General features: G+C 45.8%; 1 protein-coding gene and 1 long non-coding RNA gene across 2 annotated transcripts in view; one reads left to right on the top strand and one right to left on the bottom strand.

Moving 5' to 3' along the window:
- Positions 1-24,162, bottom strand: part of BIN3 (bridging integrator 3) — a 42,686-nt gene extending 18,524 nt beyond the window's left edge. The window contains exons 1-2 of the mRNA XM_025933043.2: positions 24,058-24,162; positions 1,097-1,145 (exon numbers count right to left, since the gene is read on the bottom strand). Coding sequence (XP_025788828.1) covers positions 1,097-1,145; positions 24,058-24,065 — 57 coding nt within the window. The 5' untranslated portion in view covers positions 24,066-24,162. The remainder of the gene's footprint in view (positions 1-1,096; positions 1,146-24,057) is intronic.
- LOC147581572 (uncharacterized) lies at positions 9,384-24,435 on the top strand. Its single transcript, XR_015250045.1, has 3 exons — positions 9,384-9,673; positions 18,481-18,592; positions 21,069-24,435. It is a non-coding gene; the product is annotated as an uncharacterized LOC147581572 (long non-coding RNA).
- Positions 24,436-27,949: the final 3,514 nt, after the last annotated feature.

The following is a 27,949-nucleotide window of genomic DNA, read 5'->3' as shown; positions in this document are numbered from 1 at the left end:
AGCCAAGGAGGGCCGAGGTTATTAAGACAAGGAGAACCGTCAGGGGCTCCAGCAGGCTGACAGTTGCTGGAACTGTCACAATGAGAGATACTGTACAGTTATGGGTTCCCACGGTGAAACCAACAGCCTGATTAGATTTGGGGGTGAGGGAGTTCAAGAGGCCATTCTTTACTAGAATTCCCAAACCTCGGCAGACCTTCACAGCCTGAGTGAGGCAGCATAGAGCAGTGGAATGTGCATTGAACAGAGACTCCGACTTGGGTTCCAATTTCGGCTCTGTCGGTATTAGGGTTTTAAAAAAAAAAAAAAATTATTTTTTTTTGTTTTGTCTTAGGAGCACTCATGAGTGGGGGAGGGGAAGAGGGAGAGAGCAGCTCAAGCAGCTCTGCTTGAGAGTTGGATGCTTAACTGATTGAGCCACCCAGCTGCCCTAGTGTTCGTTTTTTTACAACCTTAGAAAGTCATGGTGGCTTCGTGGGCCTTGGTTTTCTCGTAAGGAAAATCAGGTTGGACTAGATGATCTGTAAGGGCTTCCAGCTCTAAACTTTCTAAAAATCTGTGATTCCTCTCCCATTCTGGAGATTAATAGAGATAAAAATTGTGGGTTCTCAAGGAGGTAGGATTCAATCATGCCCTCCTGACTCTGGGTCCTGGCTAAGAATTCCTTTGGCAGTGGAGAGAAAGGGACCTGGAGCCTCCTGGAGAAGCTTCCTGGTCTTCACACAGCCTAAGGTGGCTGGAGATAAAGGCCTGGGACATGTCCTTGGCAGGGGCCTAGGTTTCAGGAGCCCACTCAGGAAAGTGCAGAGTGCCACGCCAGACTGCAGAGATGGGCTGTCACCCACCTGTCACCCACCTCCTCCACCTGCCCCAGGATGGGGACGAGCCAGCCTGATTTGCAGAAGGAAGATGTCCCAGGCCAGGAGGCCTCCGCAAGCCCCAGTCTAAGTGAGGTTCCAGAGCGACACGGCTGGGAATGAGGCAGCCCGGGTTCTGCCCTCCCCAGCCCCACAATGTGCTGAATCAAACCTCTGGTTCTCTGCAAAGACCATGTGAGACAGACGGAGTCTCAGAATGAAAGAATCGGGTTACTCACTGTTTTAGGGACAATCTGTTTCTTGGGCTGCCCAATCTTGAAAGGAATCCTAGGAGAGAAAGAGACAAAGAGGGATTTTAGGAGAAACGGGGAAGGATGTAGCTGAAAAGAACTGATGAAGTCAAGGCCACTTTTCCCTGGAGGGTAACGAGAGCCAGTGGCCTGCTCCTGGCACTCGAACCACATGCCCTGTGGATCTAGGGCCGTCGGCAGCCAGGCTGGGCTCTGGAGGGTGATCTTCCCATGGACAGTGTCGGATGGAAGTCCTGGGCACCACCTTCTGCCCCAGAGCATCTTTCCTACTAGTAGCCGGGTGTTGAAACACGTTGCAAAGGTGAGGGCAGGGAAGGGGAGATACCACACGACAGACAGTCATTGTAAATCTGTGTCCTGAGGAGCTGCAAAGTCAGAATTACAGGCTCGCTGGGGCAGCTATCATCCTTGAAAACAAGCGTTTAAAAACACCATGAGAACCACTTATCGTCTGTATTAGGTGCTTCGCTACTTCTCTATAGAGGACTTGTTACGTGGCTGGAGACAGAGGACACACTACAGGGCATTAAGGCCCAGCCAGGCTGGGTTATTTCTGGTGAGAACTGACAACCTGAAACGTGGCTAACTCAAAGAGGGACCTGAATCTAGCCCAGGTCTGCCCTCTGCACCTCAGGTTCTCCACTTGGAAATGGAAGGCAGTTTGGCGTAACAGAAGGAGGGTCAAGAATCTAGCCTCTAAATCTAGGCCCCCCCTCCACTGGCCCCCACCGCCTCCCGCTCTGAGGAGCAGGCTGCCCCCTGGCAGGTAATGACTGCCCTGGGATTCATTGCCCACTCTGTGAAAGGACAGGGTTAGACTGGATAATTCAGAAGCTTCCTTGAGGCATGAAAAATTCTGATTCTACAATTCTGAGAAGCGTGGTCCTGCTAGGAGCAAACACAGTGCATGCCAACTGCTGGGAGAAGAAGAGGCTCCCCAGAGCCCCCAAGGTAGCAGTGAGTGAAGCACCCCTGGGATCAGCTCAGGGCACAGGGAGTCAGCAGGAGAGTCCGCAGGGCACGACTCCACTCCCACTCTTCTCTCAGTGCTCAGGACGCTGCAGTCCCTCCCTTTCAAACCTCCCGCTTCCAGCTTCCACCGCTGCACCCGCCCCTTCCCTCCGCACCCCCTTCTGCCCAAGCCTGCTTTCTCTTGGCCCAAACTGACCAACACTGTTGCTAAACCCAATGGTATAATTAACCACCGATAATAACCCCAGACAACGATCCGGTCGAGAGGATGGGCCAGCCTGAGTCACAGTGGTTTAAATTTAATTTCTGGAGGACATCCTGTTTATTGTTAACCCAGCCCGGTAATTTGGGAGCGTTAACCCTTTGGGGGCTGGCTGATTCACGTGGCTTCTGTAAACAAATAATCAGTGGCTATATAATTACCAGGGGAAAGGTAAGCTCTGGAACTGAAAAGAAGAGGAAGGGAGAAATTGCTCTTTCCCCTCCTCAAATCTAAAGAACAGAGGCTAAGGGAGCTGAGCTCCATAGTCCCCTCCTCGTGTCCCCAGTTACTTTTCCCCAAATCAGGGATTGGAGTTGACTGACACAATGGTTTTGGACAGTGAACAACTGCCCTCAAGGACTATTTTGGTGACAGTGCAAATGAGGTCCTGGTGGCATTGAGAGAAGATTGAGCCTGCACGAAGCATGTTGTGGGATAATAAGCTTTGGACCAGGAATCAGAAAACTGATCTCTGCCTTTGACTAGTTTTGTGATGCGAACAAATCACGGTCTCTCTGGAGCTTTTTCTTTCTCTTTCTTTCTTTCTTTTTTTCTTTCTTTCTTTTTTAAATTCTTTTAATGCTTATTTTTGAGAGAGAGAGAGAGAGAGAGAGAGAGAGGGAGGGAGAGAGAGAGACGAACGCGAGCAGGGAGGGGCAGAGAGAGAGAGGGAGACACAGAATCCCGAGCAGGCTCCAGGCTCTGAGCTGTCAGCACAGAGCCCAATGTGGGGCTTGAACTCATGAACTGTGAGATCGTGACCTGAGCCAAAGTCAGCACTTAACTGAGTGAGCCGCCCAGGCGCCCCTGGAGCTATTTCTTAAACTCTAAAACAGAGGAGATGGAAACTTGAATTCTAAACTGAATCTCTGTTCCAGGAACATGGGGGCAGGGTGAAATTCTACAGAATTCTCAGAGTGGTCTTCACAATGATTCTAACTTGGAGTCTAGTACTACAGACTAGCTATAAAGAAATGAAGAACTTAGATGCCATTATTTGTGGTGCCACAGCCTCTCTAAATCTTAATTTGGAATCACAGTATTTTTAGAATTGCAAGTTACCATAGAAATTGTTCCAGTTCAACCCTCTCATTTTGTAGATGAGAAAACCAATCTGGAAAGGTCCAGTGACTAGCCCAGGGTCATTCTGCTGGTTCACGACTGAACCAGGAGTAAACAATCCACTTTTCTCTCAGCTATTCTTTGCCATGAATTTGTTATGTTTATTTGAAGGAACTAAGGAAAATCATCTGATCAAAATACCTAACCTTAAAATACTGTGGAATTTCAAAGGGGCTCACTATTCTCGAAAAGACTGGAAATGCAAGGAATGAGGAGGGCAGCATTATCGGGAGGAAGGAGGCTTGTGCTGACCCGGCTCCGTCTGAACAAATGATAGGTTCCAGGTATCATGTTGGCTGAGTGCAAACCGTCACTGATAATGTCTTTGAGACAACAGGTAAAGAACCTGGAGTGTCCAGGGCAACTGGGACACATGGCCATTACACCCACATGGAATGCCTTCCCTTCTCCCAGCTTGATCAAAGCTGTTCTCAAGTCCAAAACCTTGCTTACCTTCTTCTAAATGTCTAAGACTTCATTTGGCATTAAAAAATAGCCTACCTTTTATATTAATTGAAGTTTACCCATTTAAAAAGTAAAACATACTCATCAGAGAAAACGTGGGAAATACAGCAAAGTCAGAGACAGAGAGAGAGAGAAAGAGAGAGGGAGAAAGGGAAGGAAAAGAAGGAAAAAACCAAAACAGTGCACGGTCTCATATCTAAAGATAACCAAGGCTAATGTTTTGGTGTTAATTATATTTTAAAAGTTTGCAGAAAGAAAAAAATCTGAAGCAAATATGCCAAATGTTAATAGTGGTTAATTCTGGGTGGTAAGAGTGTGACTACTGTTTTCTTCTTTGCACTTTCCATATTTTTCATATAAACTAAAAAAAAATCCCTTGTTTTTTTCCTTGACTACAAAAATAACACCTGATCAGTGTCAAACACTTGGAAAACATGGAAACACACACACACACACACACACACTAACACCCTGAATCTTTGTGTAAATACATGGACATGTGTACATATGCATCTTTATATAACTTAAAAAACCTAAACATATCATAAAGGCTTCTATATGCCAAGATGTGGTTGTCATCAGCCTGCCCTGTTAAGAGCTACCTAGTATTTCATTATATATCCCTATTTTATTTTTGTGATCCACATCACTTACTAATGATCATTTCAACTGTTTCCAATTTTTCTTCTATTATTAAAAACACTAATAGCTAAATCTTTGTGTACATCAAGGATTAGTCACATAGGATAAATTCTTAGAATTGGAATTGCTGGGTCAAAGGATATATACATGTCTAAGGCTTTGATACATTTGCCAAATTGCCCTGGAGGCAGATTGAGACAGTTTACATTTTTTAAAAGATTGAAATGGTTTACATTTTACCACTAGCCCTTTGGCCTGTTTATCAGGATTTTTTTTCTGGCTTAGCATTTGCCTTTCCCTTTTGTGCAATTAATCTGAGTTTGCTTTTATCAAAGTTACACGTGTGCATGGTTTAATAAGACAACAAGGTTTGTTAAGTGAAACATGAGGTCCTATCCTCCCTCCCCCTGCCCTAATCTCACTTGCCCAAGACAAGCACTTTTCGACTCTGCTGGGTTTTTTGGCACATACCTTTGCATCTCTAAATAAAAATGCGTCTATTTCTATCTCTGGTTAGGTTTTAGGCACTAGCTGCTGACTTTTTCTTTCGCAAGGGGAAGATTTAACGAAACCAACCAACTGACCAAGCTCTTGCAGGCTTTTTTCTACCCGTTACACAAATGCACATCCGAATCTCCTCTTCTTCTCGATACAGTTACGTGATTTGGTCAGATCAATAAGTAAACTGTTGGGAGAATAATGTGATTTCTTGTCCTTCCTGCATGTGGCAGCCAGCAGATTTTTCAGCCTCAGCCAAACCTTCAGAAGCTGCAGAGTTCCGAGCCAAGCCTCCCAGCTAGGCCACTCCCAAATTCCTGACCTGCAGAAACTGGTACTGTTGTTTGGAGACGCTAAGTTGTGGGGGAATTTGTTACACAGCAATACGTAACTAATAACACTGCACGCTTTTGCTCCTAAAATTGTCATTTTTCTTTCACGTGCTGAATTTTCTATGTATTTATTGTCTAAATTTACTCTTAATACATTCACTCGTGTCAGGTATTCACTTCTTGAAGCAGTGTCCGAGGCAGCCTCCAAGCTGCTCCGGTCAGGACCCGTCGCCTCGGCCCCTGGTGTAGAGCTGGAGGCCCAGGCTCGCCCTTCTCCTGCCTCCTATAGGAATTCTGACAGCTGGAATCCGGGTCTTCCTCTTTGCTGGTTTACTCCTCGTTTGGGCAGAGTAAAAGTGTGTGTGAAATCACCTTTTGAGACTTTGCATAACCAAAACCTCTTTGCTCTGACTCACACCAGTTAGTCTGACTGGGTATAGAATGTAGGTTGGACTTCATTTCTTTCAGAATCTCACAGACTTTGCTTCCCTGGCTTCTCATTTCCCAGTGCTATTGTGGTGAAGTCTAAAGCACTCTGATTTCTATCCTTTGTAGGCAACCTACCCATTCTTCATGCAAGCTTCTTGAATCATGTTTGTCCCTGGTGGTATAAACTTTCACAGTGATGTACCTCGTGGGTCTAATTGCACTCACTGTGCTGGGATACGCACCAAATTCTTTCAATTTGGCAATCTGTAATCTTTCATTCTGGGCTTAAAAAAACTTTGTTGTGGCTCGTGTCTTCCCCCATTTTCTCTGTTTCTCATTTCTGAAATTCATTTTTTTTTAATTTTTAAAGTTTATTTATTTTGAAGGAGAGAGAGAGAGAGAGCAAGCATGGGAGGAACAGAGAGAGAGAGAGAGAGAGGAACAGAATCTGAAGCAGGCTCCAGGCTCTGAGCTGTCAGTACAGAGCCCAGTGCGGGGCTGGAGCCCACGAACAGTGAGATCATGATCTGAGCCGAACTTGGATGCTTAACCAACTGAGCCACCCAGGTGCCCGATTTATTTCTGAAATTCTTGTAATTCCAGTGCTGACCCAACTTGGTTGCTTCTCCAGTTTCTTTATTTTTCAACATTTCGTATCTTCTAATACTTGTAAAGTTTTTCATTTCTGCTATCGTATTTTTAATTTCTGAGAGGTCTTTTTACTTTTCAGGATGTCCTTTTTTTTATGGTATCTTGTTTTATTTCATGGATGGCTTCTCTCTCTGATGATCTTTAAAAAAAATTCTTTTTTAATGTTTCTTTATTTTTGAGAGACAGAGAGACAGGGCATGAGCAGGGGAGGGGCAGAGAGCGAGGGAGACACAGAATCCAAAGCAGGCTCCAGGCTCTGAGCTGTCAGCACAGAGCCTGACGCAGGGTTCGAACTCACAGACTGCGAGATCATGACCTGAGCCAAAGTCGGACACTCAACCGACTGAGCCACCCAGGCGCCCCATCTCTCTCTGATGATCTTAATGACAGATTTACAAAAAGTTTCTTCTGCCTTCCTTCAGTCTCAGTTTCCCCTCAAGTTGTTTTCTGCTTTTGCCTCCATTTTTCACACTAAACACTCCCCTTGGGAGTGTGGTAATCTTGGGTGTCTGCTCACATACGGGACTGGAAACAAGACAGCTGATCAGAAGCTGTGAGCACTCAGATATTGTCTGTGTACTGTGTGCAGTGACCTGGCTGAGCAGTGTTGTGGGGAGCCCCTGATGTCAGTATCTGTACTCCTGGGCAGGTAAGATTTCCTAGAGAATTTTTCAGTCTCTCGCCATGGGAGTAAAGGCCCAGCAGAGTTGTTCCGAGAGCTCAGTGAGTAGAAGAGGTCACTCGAGCACATGCCATGCGTGCAGGTGCCATGGGGGAGGGGAAGGGTTGTTTCGGCACTCCCCACGCATTTCTTCACTTCACCCTCCTGCCTTCAGGATGGCAGTCCTGCCCTCAGCTGGGCTTACAGTGGATCTGTGTTTTGTGGGCCCGAAGCTTATATGATTTTGTATGCCTTTTAAAGAAAATGAATTTACAAATATCAAAATTGGATGGGGCCCCCAGATGGCTCAGTTTGTGGAGCGTGGGACTCCTGATCTCAGGGTTGTGAGTTTGGGCCCCATGCTGTGTGTAGAGATTACTTAAAAATAAAATCTTTTAAAAACATTAAAGGGGCGCCTGGGTGGCGCAGTCGGTTAAGCGTCCGACTTCAGCCAGGTCACGATCTCGCAGTCCGTGAGTTCGAGCCCCGCGTCAGGCTCTGGGCTGATCGCTCAGAGCCTGGAGCCTGTTTCCGATTCTGTGTCTCCCTCTCTCTCTGCCCCTTCCCCGTTCATGCTCTGTCTCTCTCTGTCCCGAAAATAAATAAACGTTGAAAAAAAAAATTAAAAAAAAAACATTAAAAAATATTAAAATCGGCATGAAAGTGTTTATTTAGACAGAGAAAAGAACATAATAAATTACAAGTTATAAAAGCTGACAAATAACATGAAATCAAAAACTCAAGAATAACCTAAAATTTTATTAATCATCTGCCTGACACACCTCTGTATTCATTTCCCTGCATTTTTTGGCTGCGTAGTCTATGATTGCCTCTTCATGTGACACCGAGTGGGTAACATCATTTTCGTAGAGAAAAGAAAGGTAATTCAGCCTTTCCTCTAGTATGGTTGACTGAAACTTGTTTTCTATTATTGACAGTTCAGAAAAGCTTTTTTTTCCAGCTTACCAGTAATATATAAATATAATAAAAATTTCACTGTAAAACTTAGGAAAATCTCGTTTCCTTCATAAATAAACTGTAAGATTTCAGGACACATTTCAAGGTTTCTTGTATAATGACTACTCTTAACCACTCTCTGAATTAATGGGGGTAACCAGCTTCTCTGTTCCTGATGTCACTGGAGGAGGACCCATCATGAGTTTTGTCATCTTCGTTATCTTTCGTGTTAAGAACTTTAAATTGTTTTATCAATGTGTTCTAATGATTTGCGCCTCTTTATTAACTAGATTATCAAACCATCGCTCCTGTTTAAAACTGATCTCATTCTTTTTTAAGAAATATTCTTAAAAAAATTTTTTTAAATGTTTATTTATTTTTGAGAGACAAAGAGAGACAGAGTGCAAATGAGGGAGGGGCGGAGAGGGAGGGAGACACAGAATCCGAAGCAGGTTCCAGGCTCTGAGCTGTTAGCACAGAACCTGATGCGGCGCTTGAATTCATGGGCTGCGAGATCATGACCTGAGCTGAAGTCAGATGCTTAACCGACTGAGCCACCCAGGCAAACCCCTGATCTCATTCTCTTAATGAATGACTAGGTTTGAGTACAATTTGAAAATGTTTTGTTGCACTTTGATTTCAGAATAATATCTCCTGATTTAACTGCTCACCTGTGTCACTTTTGGGTTGTTATTTTTTACCCAACTTTTCCCTTAGTTTTTTTTCTTCTTTAAAATTTTTTCCCCAGCTTTATTGAGATACAATGGATCTATATAACACTGTGAAAGACATACAACTTTTTTTTTTTTACTTAAGCTCTACATCCAATGTGGGATTTGAATTCATAACCCTGAGATCAAGTCGCATGTTCTACTGACTGAACCAGCCAGGCACCCCTTTCCCTTAGTTTTTAAATACATTTAAAGATCACCAAAAGAGGTGCCCTCTGTATATTTCCAATTCAGGAACCTGAAATTTCTCACGGTTTTATCAAAGTTTTCAAAAAATGTCTACAAACTGCAGCTAAAACAGCATATTTCCAATTCAACCCTCCAGTCGCATCCCAAAAGGCCTAGGCTACTCCAAAGCTGCCTGACATGAGGGGTAGTATCAAGTAGCAAAAGGAGGAAGTGAAGGCAGAAGTTTTCTTAACTGAATGCAGTATAAACACATTGTTGATGTTTGCAAAAACACAGGATCATGTGAACACACAGCTAAGGTTCCTTCTGGGTCTTGGACAAGGTCCATGCCAGCAAGGGGCCCTGAAGCTTAAATTTTATTAAATAGTTTTTACATAGTAAATCCACCTTTGTGTGCCTAGTATAGGAACTCCCTGTCTCATACTCTCCAAGGGGTGGGGCCCCTTCATTCTTTTGCTAGGGTGAGGCAGGGACAGTCTCCCAGGGACACCGAAGTTTGAGAGGAGATGGCAGGGCTCTAAACTTACTCAGAAACAGCTTTCAACCAGTTCTTCTGATCCGAGAGCTCGGCTTCACCCCACTTCTGGAAGTACCCAGTGCCACCGATTACTGACCCTTTGAGGATTCTGTGATGTAAGTCATGATGGCTTGTGGTTTTCCTAAATGCCAGTTTAGGATCTGGCTTTCCTGGAACTCCGTTACTGCATGCAACTGCATTCCAATTCCCAAATGTTGTTGATGTCTCTATCCTCCCTGAATTTGTAGATCTATGCCTTAAAAAAAAAAAAATCACTTTATTGTGCTTTTTTTGTGGGATTTGTGAGGGAGATAAATTACATGTACGTATTCAATCTGTCATCTTTGCTTCGAAGCTGGTTTATTAATTTTTAAATAAGAGCTTTATTGAGGTATAATCCACACACCATAACGTTCATCAAGTGTACAATTTGGTTGTTTTTGGTATATTCAGAGAGTTGTGCAACAATCACCATGATCTAATTTCAAAGACATTTTCATCACCCCTAAAGAAACCCTGTATCTATTAGCATCATGCCCCATTTTCTCCTCTCCTTCCAGCCCACAGGCAAACCAGTAATGTACTATCTCTACGGATTTGCCTATTCTGGACATTTCGTATCAATGGAATTATACAATAAGTAGCTTTTTGTGTTGGCTTCTTTCAATCAGCAAAATGTTTTCCAGGATGATCCATGTTTGGGCATGTATCAGTCCTTCATCCCTCTTTTATCACAGAATAATAGTCCATTGCAGGGATACACGACATTTAGCCACACATCCACTTATCCATTTATCCGTTCATTGAGCGGTGGTCACTTGGGTTGTTTCTACTTTTTGGCCATTATGAATGCTGCTGCTATGAACATTTGTGTACATATTTTTGTGTGGACATATGTTTTCATTGTTCTTGGGTATATACCTCGGAGTGAAACTGCTGGGCCATATGGTAAGTCCACGTTTACCCGTTTACCCTTCTGAGGAGCTGCCAGACTTCTCCAAAGTGGCTGCGCCATTTTACATTTCCACAGTAGTGTATGGAGTTTCCAATTCCTCCACATCCTCACCAACACTTGTCATTGTCTTTTTTATCTTAGCCACTCTGGGGGCTATTTCACTGTGGTGTGATTGGCATTTCTGTAATGACTAATGATGTTGAACATCTTTTCATGTGCTTAGCAGTCATTTGTAGGTCTTCTTTGGAGAAACATCTATTCAAACCCTTTGCCTATTTTAAAAATGGGTTGTCTTTTTAAAAACTTATTATTATTTTTTTTTAATGTTTGCTTATTTTTGAGAGACAGACCATGAGCGGGAGAGGGGCAGAGAGAGAGAGAGGAAGAATCTGAAGCAGGCTCCAGGCTCTGAGCTGTCAGCAGAGAGCCTGATGTGGGGCTTGAACCCATGAACCATTAGATCCTGACCTGGGCCGAAGTCGGACACTTAACTGACTAATCCACCCAGGCGCCCCATCTTCTTTTATTGTTGAGCTGTAAGAGTTCTTTATTTAGGGTACAAGTGCCTAATCTGATATATGATTTGCAAATATTTTCTCTCATTTTTGAGGTTTTTTTTTTCACTCTTTTAATGGTATGCTTTGAAGCACAAACATTTTAGGTTTTGAAGAAGTCTAATCCATTTTTTTGTTGTTTGTGCTTTTGGTATCACATCTAAGAATTCTCTGCCAAATTCAAGGTCATGAAGACTTACCCCTATGTTTTCCTTTTATGATTTCATAGTTTTAGCTTTTACATTTGGGTTTTTGATCAATTTTGAGTTAATTTTTGTATATGGTGTGAAGTAAGGGTCCTACTTTATTCTTTCGCATGTGGATATCCAGTTGTCCTGACGCTGTCGAAAGGACTATTCCTTCCCCATTGAACTGTCCTGGCATCTTTGTAAAAAAAAAAAATCAACTGACCATAAATGTAAAGGTTTATTTCTGGACTCTTAATTCTATGCCATTGATCTACGTGTGTATGCTAGTACCACAATGTCCTAATTATTGGACTTTTGTTGTAAGTTTCAAGATTGAGAAGTATTGAGCCTTCCAACTTGGTCAAGACTGTTTTGGCTACTCTGTGTCCCTTGCATTTTCATATGAATTTTAGTGGTTTATTTTTTATATTTAAATCATCACTCCATTTAGAGTTTGAATGTTGGCCAGCCAGTTGTTTAGTTATTTTAACATAATCTAAAAAATAAACTATCTTTGACAAATCATTTTATTAGGGTTAAATACTTCTATTCCATACCACAGACCTGTCTACTCTTTGGCCAGTAACACAGATTTAATTATTTAGGGTTATAACAGCTCTTAATTTCTAGACAAACAGATCTCTTCTCATTACATTTCATTTTCAGGTAATTTACTGGCTATTTTAATTTGTCTTAATATTTATTTATAAGTTTATTTATTTGGGGGGGGAGGGGCAGAGAGAGAGGGAGACACAGAATCCCAAGAGGGCTCTGTGCAGAGCCTGACATGGGGCTCAATCTCATAAACTGCAAGATCATGACCTAAGCCAAAATCAAGAGTTGGATGCTCAACCTCCTGAGCCACCCAGGTGCCCCTGTGTTACTTTTTTTTTTTTTTAACTTTTTTTTACATTTATTTATTTATTTTTGAGAGACAGAGAGAAACAGAACACAAGTGGGGGAGGGGCAGAGAGAGTGGGACACAGAATCCGAAGCAGGCTCCAGGCTCTGAGCTGTCAGCACAGAGCCCGACGCGGGGCTCAAACTTACAAACCATGAGATCGTGACCTGAGCTGAAGTCGGAAGCTCAACCGACAGAGCCATCCAGGCGCCCCTCCCCTGTGTTACTTTTTAAGATGAACCTCAAAATCATAGGTGGTGCGCCTCCCTCCAAAATCAAGATACTTATTACTGAAAATGCATTATATTTATAGATTAACTTCTGAAGATCTTACATTTTTACAAATACTACATTTGCTCATTCAGGGCCATAACATTTCTTTCCATTTATTCAAGTCTTTTTATTCGGTCTTTTAGTCTTAAGAGTTTTTCCATATAGGTCCCCTACTTTTATTTTGTTTAATACCAAGATCCCAAAGTAACACTTACATGTGAAATTTTTAGCCCTACACAGGTCTTAGGTACATTCCACGAGATTTTTAATTTTTGGTTGTACTGCAAACGGAATTCTCTTTCTCATTTTATTGTCCTGGTACACAGGAAAGCCATTGGGTATTAAATATTTACCCTGAAACCATTCATCACACCTATATACTTAAGCTATATAGCCTGAGAAACTCAGGTAGGAAAAAAAACCCCAGAATTAGATTTTCTAAATAGACAAGTCAAATCACTTGAAAATAATGATAAAATTTCCCTTTTCTTTTTCAATGTTTCATACCCACTTCTTGTCTTGTGTGTTATAGCATTGGCCAGAAATTGGAGAAAAATGTTTCTGACTTTAGTAAGAATGGTTCGAATCTGATCTTTCACTATTAAATAGGAAGAAGGCTACTGGTTCCATTCAGAAAGACTTCTAATAGCAAGGAAATATCTTTTTGTCTCTAGTTTCCTAAAAGACACAAAGATTGGATTTTTAAATTATATCACAGTGCCTTTTTCAGCATACATTTAGATGACCAGTTTGCTCTCTTTGACTCAGTACGGTGATGAACTGTGCGAATGTATTTCCTAAGACTGAGCCACTGCTTCCTTACTGAAGAAAATTCTGCTTGGTAAAGGGTCAGGTTAACTAGCTTTGCTGTGTATGCATCTTGCTTTCTGATTATGCCACATAAGCCCCTCAAGTGCAGGGACTGAATGTTACGGTTCTTTGCAACTCCCGTAAGTACCGTACAAGGTACAGTGTTATTTTCAACCTTTTGTTGAATGGATGTTCGGTAAATATTTATCGAGGGCCTCCTTTATGCCTAGAACTCTGCTAGGTTCTAGCAATATCAGGATGAACAAGACGAACTCATTCTATGATCTCATGGAGCTCATGGTCTAGTTTTGCGCACACAGTAAACACTGGATAAATGATTCAACAAATAAACAAGTACATGGCCCCAAGGGCCCTATATAATACCATACTCTAATTTAAGTTTCCTGAAAAAAATTACTCTCAGATAAGGCTTTAGAAAGAACAAATAAAGGTAATATCACTGTCTTTGGGTCTCCCAGTCCTTATCTGACTCAAACAAAAGCTAAAAAGGGGAAAGTGCACTCGTGGAGACTGAGGAAACGGAGGTGGCCTTTGGCGTCCACAGTAAAGCCAGGTGACGTTATCAGAGTGTGGGTTTAGGGAAAACCGACATTTCAAAGAGCTTAAGAGGAAATATGAAGGGAGAAGAGTCTCCTGGGCTTATTCCAAGGCTGCCAAATGGTCGATATGCTCCCCTCTGTCGGAGAAAGGGCCAGAAAACTGGGGCAGGTGCCCCACCACCACTGAAGCAGTCAAAGGTGGCGACGGGAAAGCGAGTAGAAAGAGCAAAACAGCCACCCTTCAAGCCGCTCTTCTGCCTCTTCTTGCCACTGCCTCCCTGATCTCCCCCTGTGGCTCTAGGGACTTCTTCGGGACAGACAGCTCCTCTGGAAGGCGTGTGGCAAGAGCAACAGCATCGCAGCGGCTCCTCGGCCCAACTGGGGTTGTGGGTCGAGGCTGACAGTCCTCCAGGACCCGGGAAGGCTCACTGGGCCTCGGGACCTCAGTTCCCCTCCTCCTCACAGCTTTCCTTAGGCTCTCCCCTTGGCATGCGGTGGATAAGCAGAGGTCTGGAGAGAAGACAGGGCCTGCTCCCCACAGGATGTCTCTGCTCTGGAAGAAATCAAGAGGGCTCTGAGGTCCCGGCCTCTGGAGTAGGACTCCTCACTTGGTTCTACTTGCCATTCCGTAAATATGAGCACCGGAGGGCAGGAGCAGGGATATTTTGGTCTGAGCAACAAAATGCAGAGAGCAGTTCTCTCAAGCGTACTCTCCTCCAACCCCCAACATGCCCCACCTCAAAACAGAAAAAAAGTTCTATGTATACAGAGGGAAAGGGGGAAAGATTTACTTTCACAATAAAGAAAAGTCAACAGGATGTTCTCCAAAGCTACAAATACACTTTTTCAAACAGTAAATATCTCTATTAGCAGCACGATGCCAGTTGGCTAATTCTGTCTGTCTCAGTAAAACCTTTCCAAAAAAGCTCCTGCTCTTGTGTAATGTCTATTTACAAAAACAGCTCTTTTGCATTTTCAATTTGCTAGGTTTCTCAATCTTTTGCTTCCCCACCCCCTCTGCTGCAGAGGCAGAGACAAGAGGCAGGCCCAGATGGCAGTTGGGTGGGGATCCCCTGGTCACCCCAGCAGATCCCTCGAGCCCCGCCTTCTCTGGAGAGTCCTCTGCTTCCATTACAAAGATGAGTGGAAAGAAGCTGAAACCTACACATTCTTCCCTGGTCTTCACCTTGGCCTCTGGAATTCGTTTCTGCTGAATGTGAATAAGCCTCGGCCTGGCTTGGGGGTGGCAAGAACCCTGAAATGATTCAGTCTATGCCACCCCACACTTTCTGATGGATCACAGTTTTGGGGGCAGGGAGGAGGTGAGGGAGGTGAGAACGGAGGGAGGGCTGAGCAAAGAGTAGGCGGCAGCTGATAGTGGCTGAAATCCTGGCTCCCCGGGGAGTGGTCTGGGCCTGAGTCACTGTCTCGGCAAGAGCAGGAAGGTGGGCGAGAGGCAGCAGCTTCTGAAGGCTGGAAGGACAAGCCCCTCCCCCGTCCCGGCCCTTCTGTTACCCTGTCCCTGGGTCACTGCCTTCCCTGGTCTGAGGCCCCACCAAGGCTATCGCCACCTTGACACTGGGAGAGAGAACAGAGAGCCGGGGGCCCGGACAGGGCTTTTGGAGAGGCAGCCGGCTCCGGCAGAACAGCTGCTTGCTGGGTGTCATCCCCTCTGCAGGGCCAGCTGGCCATGATGCCAACCGGCCACACAAAGTTCAGCCTGAGCTAGGACGTGAGAGACCCCATCACAAGGGGAAATGAACTGAGCTGCAAAATACCCATTTCCAGCACCTCTGACCACAGCGCCCCCTCTCACCCCCCACCGCAGTCCTTCCTCGAAATTAGCCACATCTAAAACCAGAGCAACACACACTACCCTACTCGCCACCAGTCCGAGGAGGTATGTGTGTGTTTAAAAATAAAAGGCATAACTCTGTGACTTGGCTGACTTGTCACTTGGACTAGAACAGTCCCCCAGCTCAGCTGTGATCCCTTCTTCCCCACTGTTCCCCAGGCTGACCTCTGAGAAGTTTAGACAGAATGAATCACAGAATGGTCAGTGTGATCTCACAGAACGTGAGATCACAGAAATCATCCAATTAAAGTGACCATTTATGGAGCATCTACTATTGCTGGTTTGGGCTGGGTGCTTCAGAAACATCCGCTCATTTAAAGCGGTCCACTCCTGTATTCCTCACAAGAGACACTGCGCTGGATAGGGGGGCGCGCTCTGAAGCCACACTGCTTGGCTTTAAATCCTTGCTCTGCCAGCCGCCAGCTGTGAGGCTTCGGACAAGTTACCTAACCTTTCTGTCTCTCAGTTTCCCTGTCTATAGACTGGGACAATAATATAGCTATCACATGGGGTCGCCGTGAAGGCCAAATGAGTTTAGTGCTCAAAACAGATCCTGTCGTAGGTCAGCAGCCTGTAAGTACTGGCAGTAAAGGCAGTGGTGGTGATATTTTGATGATGAAGATCAAACTGAGGCCCGAGGGGGTGGCTCACACTCAGTTACACAGAGGTAAGTATGGTTAGGAAACCTGAAACAATTCTTTTCTATTTGGGGGGCAATCAGCCACTGCCAGCCCCCCCCCCCCAAGTGAATCCATTTGCCAACAATGAATGGGGACTTCCTCCCAAGTAGTAAAAGGATCTGTCACAGAAGTCTGGAGGCTGATGGAGCATCTAAAGGTCAAGAAAAGGGAGGAAAGAAGGCAATTCAGGGAGGGAGGTTGTTTGTTTATTTTGTAGCTCTTTAGAAAATGGGTTCTCCCATGTTATAAAAGGGAAACAGAAGGCATTGCGAGGTGAAAGTCTTCTGCTTAATCCACAAGCCGGAGACAAGCCTCAGGGGCCTGCTTTCCATGCTGATGTGCCCACGGTGGCTCAGATGCCCACAGACTGCGAAGTGCCGGGCCAGTTGTTTAGCTTCTGAGGCACGAGCTCTAATCTCATGTTCACTTCTGTCTCTTACCAATGAAGGATTGTACAAAGAGCTTTCAGTCTACCTTTTCTCTTATCTGCTGAAGGTTTGGAAGCAGGCCGGACGAGGAGGAGGAGGAGGGCTGAGATGGAAACTCGGAAACTCGCTCCTAGGCCCACTGTCTTGGGACATCCTCACCTACCGGCCGTAGGAGGCAATAATTCCCTTGCTATGAGCGGTGAGGTCAGCTCTAGTCGTGATGGCAGTCAGGCTAGGCATGACAAAAGTTAACAGAGAGTATTATAAAATATTGCCAACACTCAGAAAGTTAGAATACATAATAAATACTCCTGTATTCACCTACTGTTATCGCGTTTCTAATACTGAGCCACACTTGCTTCAAATCTTACTCTTTAAGCAACGCAACAGCTCAGATACTGTTCATGCAGTCTGATTCCATTTCCTTGTCTCTCCTCATGACCTTAGCGGTCACCACGACCCTGAATTTAGTATGTATTATTCTCACCCTTTCACTACATTTGTTTAAATCCGTGAGCACAATACAGTATGGTTTTATAGGTCTGAACTTTATAAAAATAGCACAATATTGAATGTGTTACTTTGAAACTAACTTTTTATGACCAGCATTCTGTTTCTGAGATTTGTCCGTGTTGATAGATATAGCTGCACTTCTACGTGTTTCATTATGTAAAGACAGCACATATAGGCTGGACATCATAAACAATGAAGCAACTAATACTCCCCTGCACTCACCTGCTGCAGGAGAGCTCAGGTTTCTCTGGGTGACTGTAGAAATCTCCAAAGTGATTGTATTGCGTCAATTTTTACCTCCACGCTCTACGCCACCCTGCACCCGATGCCAGTGGATGGGAGCTCCTCCTGATTCTCATCCTTAGATACTTGGCATTGCCAGACTTTAAAATTTTTGCCAGCCAGATGGCTGTGAAATGGCATCTCATTGTTACTTTAATCTGCTTTTCCCTGATTACTAAGAAACCAACATCTTGGTATAGGCTTTTGTCCATTTGGGTTTTCTTTTCTTTTTTTTTTTAAATTTTTTTTCAACGTTTTTTATTTATTTTTGGGACAGAGAGAGACAGAGCATGAACGGGGGAGGGGCAGAGAGAGAGGGAGTCACAGAATCGGAAGCAGGCTCCAGGCTCTGAGCCATCAGCCCAGAGCTTGACGCGGGGCTCGAACTCCCGGACCGCGAGATCGTGACCTGGCTGAAGTCGGACGCTTAACCGACTGCGCCACCCAGGCGCCCCTGGGTTTTCTTTTCTATAAAGTGATGACGTTTTTCACATCTATGGATTAAGTTCTTATAAAGTACATGGCTGGTGCTCTTCATAGTTGCCCCTTCCGTATTTCTTATTATAACCCACGAAAAACAACTAAGTAAACCAACAACACGGAGTCATAGCTATTAGCTTATAGCCTGAATATTTGTAATAAACACCTAGATCAGTGTGTTTCTAAATGGGATCACTCATCAATCATGTAAACCGCTATACGTTATTCCAGTGTGTTTGCCCACAACACACCGGGTCCAAATTAGACATGGGATCAATTGAAATGCATCATTCTTTTAAAAATGAAATAGAACATAATAGAAAATATAGGAATGCATCACACATATACCATATGAAACTTTTATTTGAAGTATAAATGTTTTTGTGTGCTGCAATAATGAAGGTTTTTTTCTTTCTTTCTTTTCTTTTCCTTTTTTTTTTTTAGGCTTCTTGCCCAGCGCAGAGCCTAACACGGGGCTTGAATTCACGACCTTGAGATCAAGACCTGAGCAAGAGTCGATGCTTAACTGACTGAGCCACCCAGGAGCCCCTCAAAGGTATTTCTAACTGCAAGTTGTGGTCAAAAAGTTTTGGAAGCCACTGTCCAAGTTAGCCCCCTGGCTCCATTCTTCCTCTTGCCTGAAGTACAGACTGTTGCCAAATTAATCTGATTAACTCACTGGTTTCCCCATGCCACTTCCTTGCTCAAAACCTTCAAATTTCAAAAGCTTAAGCTCAATGTCAGTCCCTCAGCATGGCACTCAGAGTACTGACAGTGGGGCCCCAACTGCCATCAACAAAGCCTCTACCCAAATCACTACTTGCTAAACCCAAGCTGGTCTCCTGACCGTCCACCCCAAATACTCTTGATGCATTCCGTCTCCACACACCTTTTCTACACTATTCTTCTAATGTGGACCCCTCGCCCCCCACTGTAACAAATCACATCCTCTGAAATCTTTCTTGACGATGCCACACCAACATTTATTGGCTGTCATTCCTATGAATCCCGGGCACTTTCCAGACACTGGCTGAAGATAAGTATCGATTCTTACAGCCTTCTGACTGTCCACCAGTATTAAGTATCAGCACAGGCCCTAGTACATTATAAATGTTCAATGAGCATTAAATCAACAAAAATTTTATTGAGCATTATCTGTGTGCAACATGTTATCCTGGGTCCTGTTTAATGGGCTAGCTACCAAAATAGTGGGTTCGGGGAAGCAACAGCTTAACTGCCAACTCCAAAGCCACTTCAACACACGTACATCAAGAGTGTAACACAGAAGAAAACATCTTTGATGAAGAAGCTGTGGGATTCAAGATACTTGCCTCTTTCCAACTACTCCCAAATCTGGAAAGAGCCCCTTCCCCTCTCATTACAAACAGCTGGAACAAGAGTGAGATGTTTTACATTTGTGCCCAAAGCAACGTCAAATACAGGGTCTCACAGACTCTTCAAGGGGGTCCCTGCCTTCTGGGCATGACCATGCTCGGTATAGAAGAAAAAGCTTGGGGGGAGTCTGGCCTGTCCGAAGTGAGTGGGAGGGCCACCCAAGGCGGGGAGGCCTCAGAGTACCACAAAGCTGACATGGTCCAGAACACCTGGAGGTCTGCAGGACACAGGACTTCCTCTTCACTTTACATGTGAAAACTGACAACTTCCTGTAATTCACTACCAACCTGGTAGTGTTCATACAGACCAGCAAAGTAAAATAGCGTCCTTTGGGACCCAATCAGCTTGGGAATGGTCTTCCACTTTTCAAGCACAGAGAATACTCAGATTTTAGTTCTAGCTCTCCCAGGTACTCCGTGAGTGAATTCTAATAACTTGTCAAAGGGAGATAATAAGACCCGAACTGCATACTGCCAAGGGTAGATGTGAGGACGAAATCAGATAACGGATGGGAAGGTAACTTGAAAAGGTAAAAGCACTATACGAATGCATGATAGCAAGAGTAATACTAGAGGGAAAAGAGATTCCACTGAGAACATGTTTGAAACAGAATGGATGGTTCAGACTAACCCAGCAGTTTACCTTCTTTCCTTTATAGTCCATTAATTTCATTTAACAATTACTGACTAGGTACTTACTATGTGCAAACAGTGAGCATACACAAACATGAAGAACTTGTAGATTCTGCCGCCACGGAGTCTGTGTGGGAGAGGAACACGTTTTTGGTCCCTGGAAGGATGTGGAAGTGCTACAGAAGTTCTATGCAAGTTCGGAAGAGGATAGTTTGGGGAGGGGGTGGAGAGGAGAGGGGAGAGAACAATCAGAGACAGCCTCAGGGAGGCACTGAGGCCACTTCTTCCCTCTTTGATTTAACAACAGCACGCTTAGAGGCTCTTCATTTGAGGAAGTGGCTTATAGGTTCTGCACATTTTTATCTGAAAACTTTTCCTGAGCTGAGGCAAGCCAGGAAATGAAAAAAAAAAGTGCTCATTCATACATTCAGTAAACATGCACTGATTGCTGGGAATACTACTAGGGATATAGTGATGACCAAGCCACAGTCCCTTTCTCAGTAACTTGCAGACTAGGGGGTCACTGACAAGTAAACCAACGATTCAAGTCCAGATGCTAATGAGGGTCAGAGCAAGGAGACCCGGCTCAGTTTAGTGGGGTGTGGGGGCCTGTTCAGGGGAGACCCTCAGAAGAGGCAAAGCCTGCCCTTATTCTGGAAGAATGAGTGCACCTTGGCCTGGTGGATGAGGCGGCGAGGGGTGGGAGCAAAGGGCATTGCAGCAGAGGAACAATGCATATAGAGGGGCAGAGGCACGAGAGGCCAGGGAAAGCTGAGACACAGGAGTAATGTGGACAGCCAGATCCAGAAAGGCCTTATAAGTTACGGCCCAGAGTCAGGCCTTTATCCTGAAGATGATGGGGAGGGCATATACAGTGAGAACATTGGGGGGGGGGGGGGACAGGTCCCAAGGAATACCAATATTTAAGGGACAGACAGAGGTAGAAGAGCCCAGAAGAGTCAGAAAACAATCATATTTGCATAGTCTCCATTTTTTTCACAACAGGCTTGGGTGGCAGCGTCAGCTTGGATTATCCATTCCATGTCAGAGGTGGAGAAAACAAGACCGAGGAAGGTTAAATGCCTGACCAGGCCACACTGTGAAGGAGGGAACCAGAACCTGAACTCAGCCCTCTACCTCCCAGCCACATTTATCTGCACTGACTCTAATTTCCTTCATTCTGAGTCAAACCTCTGGATCCCTAGTATAGGAAGATTTCCTCCAGGACTACTTTTTCCCTTGACATTGAACCCAAAGAGCATCAAGGCATGTGGTTCCAGGGAAGGCTATAACCCCTGAAGACAGCGAAGCCAGGTAAATAAGCCAGATTCTTCTTAATTCTGTTGAATTCTCCCTCCATACAATAATAAAGACACATACACATAAGAAGAGAGAGGAGACCAGCAGAAGGAGAGGAGAGGGAAGCACCTGACTTAAGCCCAAATGGTGAATCAGTGATCTGACATATGAACATAAAATGCCTCCTTCTTCGCAGGGCACACCACTGGACAGCCTGGCTTAAAGACACGTGGGTGGTCAGTGGGTGAATGCATGGGTAGATGAACAGGAAGGCAGCAGGTACCCACAAAACAAACGGGGTGGGCGGGCTGCATGCACAGAGGAAGCGAGGAACAAAGACCTCTTACTCTTCATGCAAAATCCAGTGTGCAAAGGGCATCAATATTGGACATTTCTCACTGTGACATTTTGAAAGCCTGGCCTAGCCCAGAACAATGGTTACCCTCTGGGGACCAGGGGCTGAGTGCCCCTAGGCCTTATTCAATGATGGCTTGGCATACCCCATGTGCTTGGTGAACTCGACCTTGGGCATCAGCCTCCCATGATGGCTCTACGTCACTCTGGTCTCTTCCCCCACTGAGAATTCCAGTCTTGGATGAATGGATGGATTCATTCTGGGAGCAGGAAAACCACTCCAGGAGTGAATCAGAAGGACCCAGCCCTGGTCCCTTTGCCAGCCATTGAGCCAGGAACTGAGTGTGATTGTGTGCCCAGGCGCCGGTGCTGTTCCCCTCTCAGGGAGATAGGGTCAGGGTCCACGTAAGAGATGACGTAGTCGCCCTCTAAAGAAGAAGAAAAAGGAATCTCAGCTTTGAGGGACAAAGCCGCCCTTTTGGTTCTGACCCTCAGTCCAAAGAGGTGCCAAGCTGCACATGTACTAATAAGTTAATTCTACAGGATAAAAATCGCAGCTTTTGCTGAACAGTTAGTTGTCAATTTCAATTCTCTGCAGCCTGACAGACCTCAGGAAATAGGCTACTACTTTTTCAGAAAAAAGCTTCTTCAAGATGGGTGGGAACAACACGCCTCAGATCACCAAGAGAATATTCTACTCTGGTCTGGGCTCTGTTCTCCTCCCGATTTGTGAAGAAAAGGTCAATTTATTTTTAAATTTGTAAATGCCAATGTAAGCAATATAAAGCATCTGAACTTCCTGCTTTCTTACCTTGAAAAATTAAGCAAGAGAACTCCAACGATTCAAGGTGCAGCAGGCAAGAGGACATCTGTATCACGAGGCTGGGAGACCCAGGCTGACATTTTAAGGAAGTAATTCCTCTAGGAAAGGGAACTGAAGGATTGCCACTTTGCCCATCGTTAACTAGGTTATAACAAGATGGGAAAGTTAGCTAACTTTCAAGGCTCTAGCCCCGTATTGGCCTCCTGGAGCTAAGGTGGAGGGAAAGGGAGCAGTTCCTACCGGGGCTTATTAGGGCACTGCTCCAGGCTGCCCTCGTGCGCAGGCACCAACTGTCTAACATTTGTCCATCAATCTTTGTCTAAGAAACAGGAGGGAGGAGGGGACAGAAATGGTTTAAATTTTGTATTACAGAATTGTCCTGAACACTGACTGACATTAGCTGCTTGTCGCCAGAGCTTGGTCTCCACTAATGGTCAAATGTGAGCCCGTTAAGAGCCTTCCTGAAGGATACTCTACTATCTTCATTCATTCATGACTAGTTATCACACATTTACTTTGTGTAAAGAAACAGCTAGACTATGAGGACAGAGTGGCAAACATGTTCCCGATGCTAATGGACCTTGGATTCCAAAAGGTTTGATTCATCTTGTACATCCCCGGGGGGGGGGGGGGGGGGTCAATGTATTCAGACAAGCAAACTACGGCTGGATCCTCTGAGGTTTCGCATTATGGATATGCAGGTCCTTGGGCCTGAAGGTAAGGCCCTTTGGGCAAACTGAGTCTTACAAACTAAATCAACCATTAAATATTATGAAGTATCCACCATGAACCTAGCACATATAGCAACGTACCTTCCAACTCTGGAGTCGTGACTCTACATCTCTGAGACTCCTAGCATCTTTTCTCATGGCCTGCTAGTCCCCATAATGTTTAAGCTTACCAACCGCTATTTTCAAGAGAAAGCAGTGAGTGGGTAATGGCCCTGGAAATGATTAAAACTAGTCCAATCCCACACTGGGAGTGTGGGTGTGGGTGTTCAATTCTGGACCTTTCCAAAAGAGAAGCAAGTTTTGTCCTTTGAAGACTGTTAAGTGGTGCAAAGGCTAGTCATCTGAAAGCGAGTGGCTGTTTGATCAGTGAACTGGGCCCAGACTGCCAGTGAGGGCTACAGCTCTGGGGCCGCGGGAGCGGTGAAAAGATGCCCACAGGGAGAAAGAAGGCATTTACTCCACCTCAGCGGATATTTACAAGAGGAGGAGACGGGAAAGTTCCTCACTTCAAGCAGCTGGGAGAAGACGGGACGAGCTTGGAAGAGAAAGAGTCAGGAAACAGACGCAGGATTCCAGGCCAAGGAGATCCCCCGCCCCATATCCCGGTGAGTCCTGCCGACAGACGGAGCCTCCGGGAAAGCACCAGAGGAAGGGCCCTCGAACGACCCTGGGTGGAGGGTCCGTGTGGGCAAGGCAGGCAGCGGGGGCGAAGGGACTCAGGTGGGCGCGGGCAAGGCGCACGGCGGGCCTGGGGCTCCAGCGGCTGTGCTGTCCCGGCCTCACTCACCAGCTCATGGTCCTGAACCTGGCCCTGCTGCCGGGGTCCTCGGCCGCTACAGGGTCCTCAGGGATCACTTCCGGATTCAGCCAGTCTCCAGGAAGTGACGTAAACCCCGCCCACTGTGCCCGGAAGAGGCGGGGGTGGGCGGGGCGCGGGGAGTTAACCCTTCCGCGGCGGCGGGCGTCCCGCGCACTTGCCCCGGCCCGCGACCTGGGGTGTTGCCTCACGGGGCTTGGGGTTCAGCCTGTGCCGGCGGCGTGGGAACCCCCGGGTGCGTTTTCTGCCTGAGACACTGGCTTGTAAAATTCTCATTCGCTTACTACACGTGCCTCTTAACCTTGTTATTGCCTCAGTTTTTCTGTCTGTAAAGAGATTTCTAATCCAGAGACAGTAGCAGTATTTGTTGATGGGAGAAGGAGCCATGGGGTCATCTGAAGTCTGGGGAGACTTACATTCACTGTATGGTCTTTAATATCTTTTAAATTTTGTACCCTGCACATGCCTTACCTGTTACAAAGAAACAAATGGATCTATTCCCTTCTGTGAGATGGCATAGGGCTCTGAATATAAATAGGTGCTTTTCAGGTTGGAAATGTTCTGTAGCTTTAACCAACAAAAGAGAAAAAAGAGTAAGGATTGCTCCACGTCTCCCAGTCCTTCCCTCTGCTCCCCTCTACAGAACCCAGATGATGTGAATGGTCCCATTCTTTTTACTTGGTCATTTAACAAATATTCACTGAGCTCCTGCAATGTGCCAGGCACTGTGTTAACCTAAAGGATACAACCATGAAAAAGAAGTAAGGATCTTGCCCTTTTTCTCTCCCAGAGCTACTTACCTAGAGAGAGAAGTAACTGGCAACTAAGTAATAACATAGGTTGGAAAAGGACAGGGCACTGTGGCTGCCTATAAGGGGCTCCTGCAAGCTGCCCATGGGTTTTAGTGAAGGCTTCTAGGAGACACCAATGTGTAATCCAAGTCCTGAAGGCTCATCAGGCTAGGTAGGGTAATCCTAGGTGAGGGCTGGAGAGGGTCCAGGCAGAGGAAACCTGTCTTAGCTGAGAAGGGGACTGAGTTCCAGGTAAACGGCTCACTTTGGGTCTCCCAAAGTCAGAATCCAGGTCCTTAGTGCCTCAGAAGCTGCCTGGGGTCCAGGGCCATGTTGGCCTCCTCACCCCTAAGAACCTCTCTGCATCGGAAGAGAGGAGCAGGCAGTGAGGCCTTTACAGGTTAACTGCTGGGCCCACAAAGGCCTTCTCTCTGAGAATTCTCTTCCTTCAAATGGATCTTAAGTGTTTTAGGGTCATTTGGAGAGCAGCTAAGTCATTGAACAGAAGACATGTGTTACTTGTCCCGACTTCCCAGGGCAGAGTGGACGGCTTGGTCAGGAGGAGTAGGGGGCTCAGAGGATCGTCCACAAGAGACAGTCTCTCATTTGTGTTTCCTGTTTCCATCTTTGAGGGTCTAGAGTTTGACTCAACAGAGGTTTTCCAGCCAAGTGTGTTACACAGATCGGCTTCATCACCATGTTCTTCCTCAGGAAACAGGCCAAAATGAGCACTAGAGAAGGCTTGAAGAATAAAGATGAGGAGAAGTCACCAAAAGGCAGCTAGGGCACAGAGTGGGCAAAGGGAGGGACAGTCCCTGCTGCTGTGTACAAGGTGTGGTGGGTGCTGTGGTTTAGGAACCATCTGACATTCTAACACCTGCAGATGGCTCTCCGACCTGCTTCTTCCTTTCCCCACACTCTGTATCCCTTAGTTATTGTCCCAGAGTGTTAAATAATTTCTAAAAGTATTAGCCTAGGCAACCACCATGTCCCAGGGGAAGTCTGTTTCAAGGCAGTGGGTAGAAGACACATCCTATGGGACAAGAATGATGAGTTCTGGATTAAGAGTCTGAAGGAGCCCTGGGTTTTAGTTCGGTCTTTGACACTAGGATTGACCTCAGGAAATCACATCCTCTCTCTGGGCCTTGACCCCCTTGTCTAGAAGATGAGTGGTTGGATATCACCTAAGTTGCCAACACTCTGAGGTTTTAAGTTGACTGTCTTGTTGACTGAAGAAACCCTCAGGAAATAGGAAAATGGGGAAAGCCTGTGGGGTGGGGCCTGCACAGAGAAGCAAGCTGAGAGAAGTGAGCAGCTCTGAGGAATCAGTGACATCTTGGGAGGAAGCCAAACACGAATCTTCTGGAAGGGAAGGATTCAGCTTGCGGCCAAGCTAGGGTTGCTTACCTCCAATCCCTGCTATTCAATGTGGCCTGCAGGACCTCGGAGGGTACTGGAAAGGATGCTGGCCTCCTAGGAGTCTGTCAGGAAAGTGCCCCTGCTCTGAGTTCTCATCTGTGGCTCATTTGCTCAGCCTGAATGAGGTGTGCCAGGCTGAGGATGGATGGCCAGGTCCCCTGCTGCCCTGTGGACCCACAAGCTTCCCTCCATGAGCATGACTTGCCATGTGGCATTGATCCCTGGGCAGCTGAACAGCAGGAAGCACAAACACCTCCCACTGCCCTAGAAAACTCAGCTGCAGGGTCTCCAGACCCAGGGGTGGGAGCTATGTCCTTCTTCAGAACCAAAGAGCAGCACCACACAGGCTGATCCTGCCCCTTCAGGGGAGGGGTGGAAAAGGAGCAAATTCAGTGTCTTTGTGGAAGCTGAGAGTGGAGGATCTTGGGTAGAAGTGGATGCTTCTGGCTGCAAGCCTGGTGAACACGGCTTCCTCCCCCAGAGTCTGAGCCTGAAGTTCAAAGAGTATTCAGGTGGCAAAGATCTGCCTGGGCAGACAAAGTTGTGCACCAGAGGGAAAGCAGCCAGAGAACCAGCTGTGCCACCACACCCCTTCCTTCTTGGAGCATTTCATTCAGAAATTGGTAAGCATCACCCCCCTCCCCCCCGCCCCCACTGACCCTCCTCTCTGGGCTTGTCGTATATGCCCTCCGCACACAGAGGTCTAGGCCTGACTCTTTGATTATCTCACCACGCCAGCCTCTAATTAGCTAAGAGCAAGGATTCCAGAACTGGAGCCGGGCCATTAGGGGTTTCATCACAACATAAGGGCTGAGATTCAAGGGGCTGACTGGTAAGGGGCTAAATTGGTGGGCTGAGCCCCCTTGCAGCCCCAAAGTCTTTGGTGCCCAGGAGGCTCCTGCAGCATAAATTAATGACTGAGACCCTCAGGTTTCTATATGTCTTCACTACCCACTTGGCTCTGTATCTGCTCAGCGAGATGCCTCAGAACAAGAGTTCCTTGGGCAGCCATGGGCCAAGGACATGGCAGAGGAGCAAGGGTGGAGGAAGATGGAAGCTATGAGGGTAAGAGTTTCCAGTGGTGGGAAGCACACCTCAGTGGCTCAAAGGTCATGGTAGAGTGGCAAGTCAAAGGCTGCGCTAGCTAAGCAGTCAGGACCAGGAATAACTGTCTGGACCCTGGCTCTGTCTCCACGTAGCTTGAGGGAGTCTCTTCCCCCCTTGGGGGGCATCTCATCTTTCTTGACTGTAATATAAAGAGTCCAGGTTAGATCTGGGATGGCAAATGGGTGCCATCCCACTTGCCAGCTCCAATTGCTGGTTACCGGCTGCCTGGAGTGCCATACTGAGACTTCTGGGGAGTCTGCCATTGGAGGGGAATTTCTGTGATTGATTAGCAATGTCTGCTTTGGGTGACTAAGAAGGTTCATTCCACTTTATTATTTTGTTGTTGTTACTGTTTTCATTATGAGCTAATAATTGAGCTCTCACGATGTGAGTGAGTGGTTCTGTTTTAGTTGTTTACAACAACCCTGTGAAGTAGGTACTATTACTGTGATCAACACAGAGCACAGCTAGTAAGTAGGGAAATGGAATTCTGACCCAAGCAACCTGGCCCTGAGCCTTATGCTCTTCCCCACGGTGGTACATCA

This window comes from Puma concolor, chromosome B1 (assembly GCF_028749965.1).
Source record: "Puma concolor isolate L17-30 chromosome B1, mPumCon1.1.hap2, whole genome shotgun sequence".
Lineage (NCBI taxonomy): Eukaryota > Metazoa > Chordata > Mammalia > Carnivora > Felidae > Puma > Puma concolor.
This window is presented reverse-complemented; position numbering and strand designations above follow the sequence as displayed.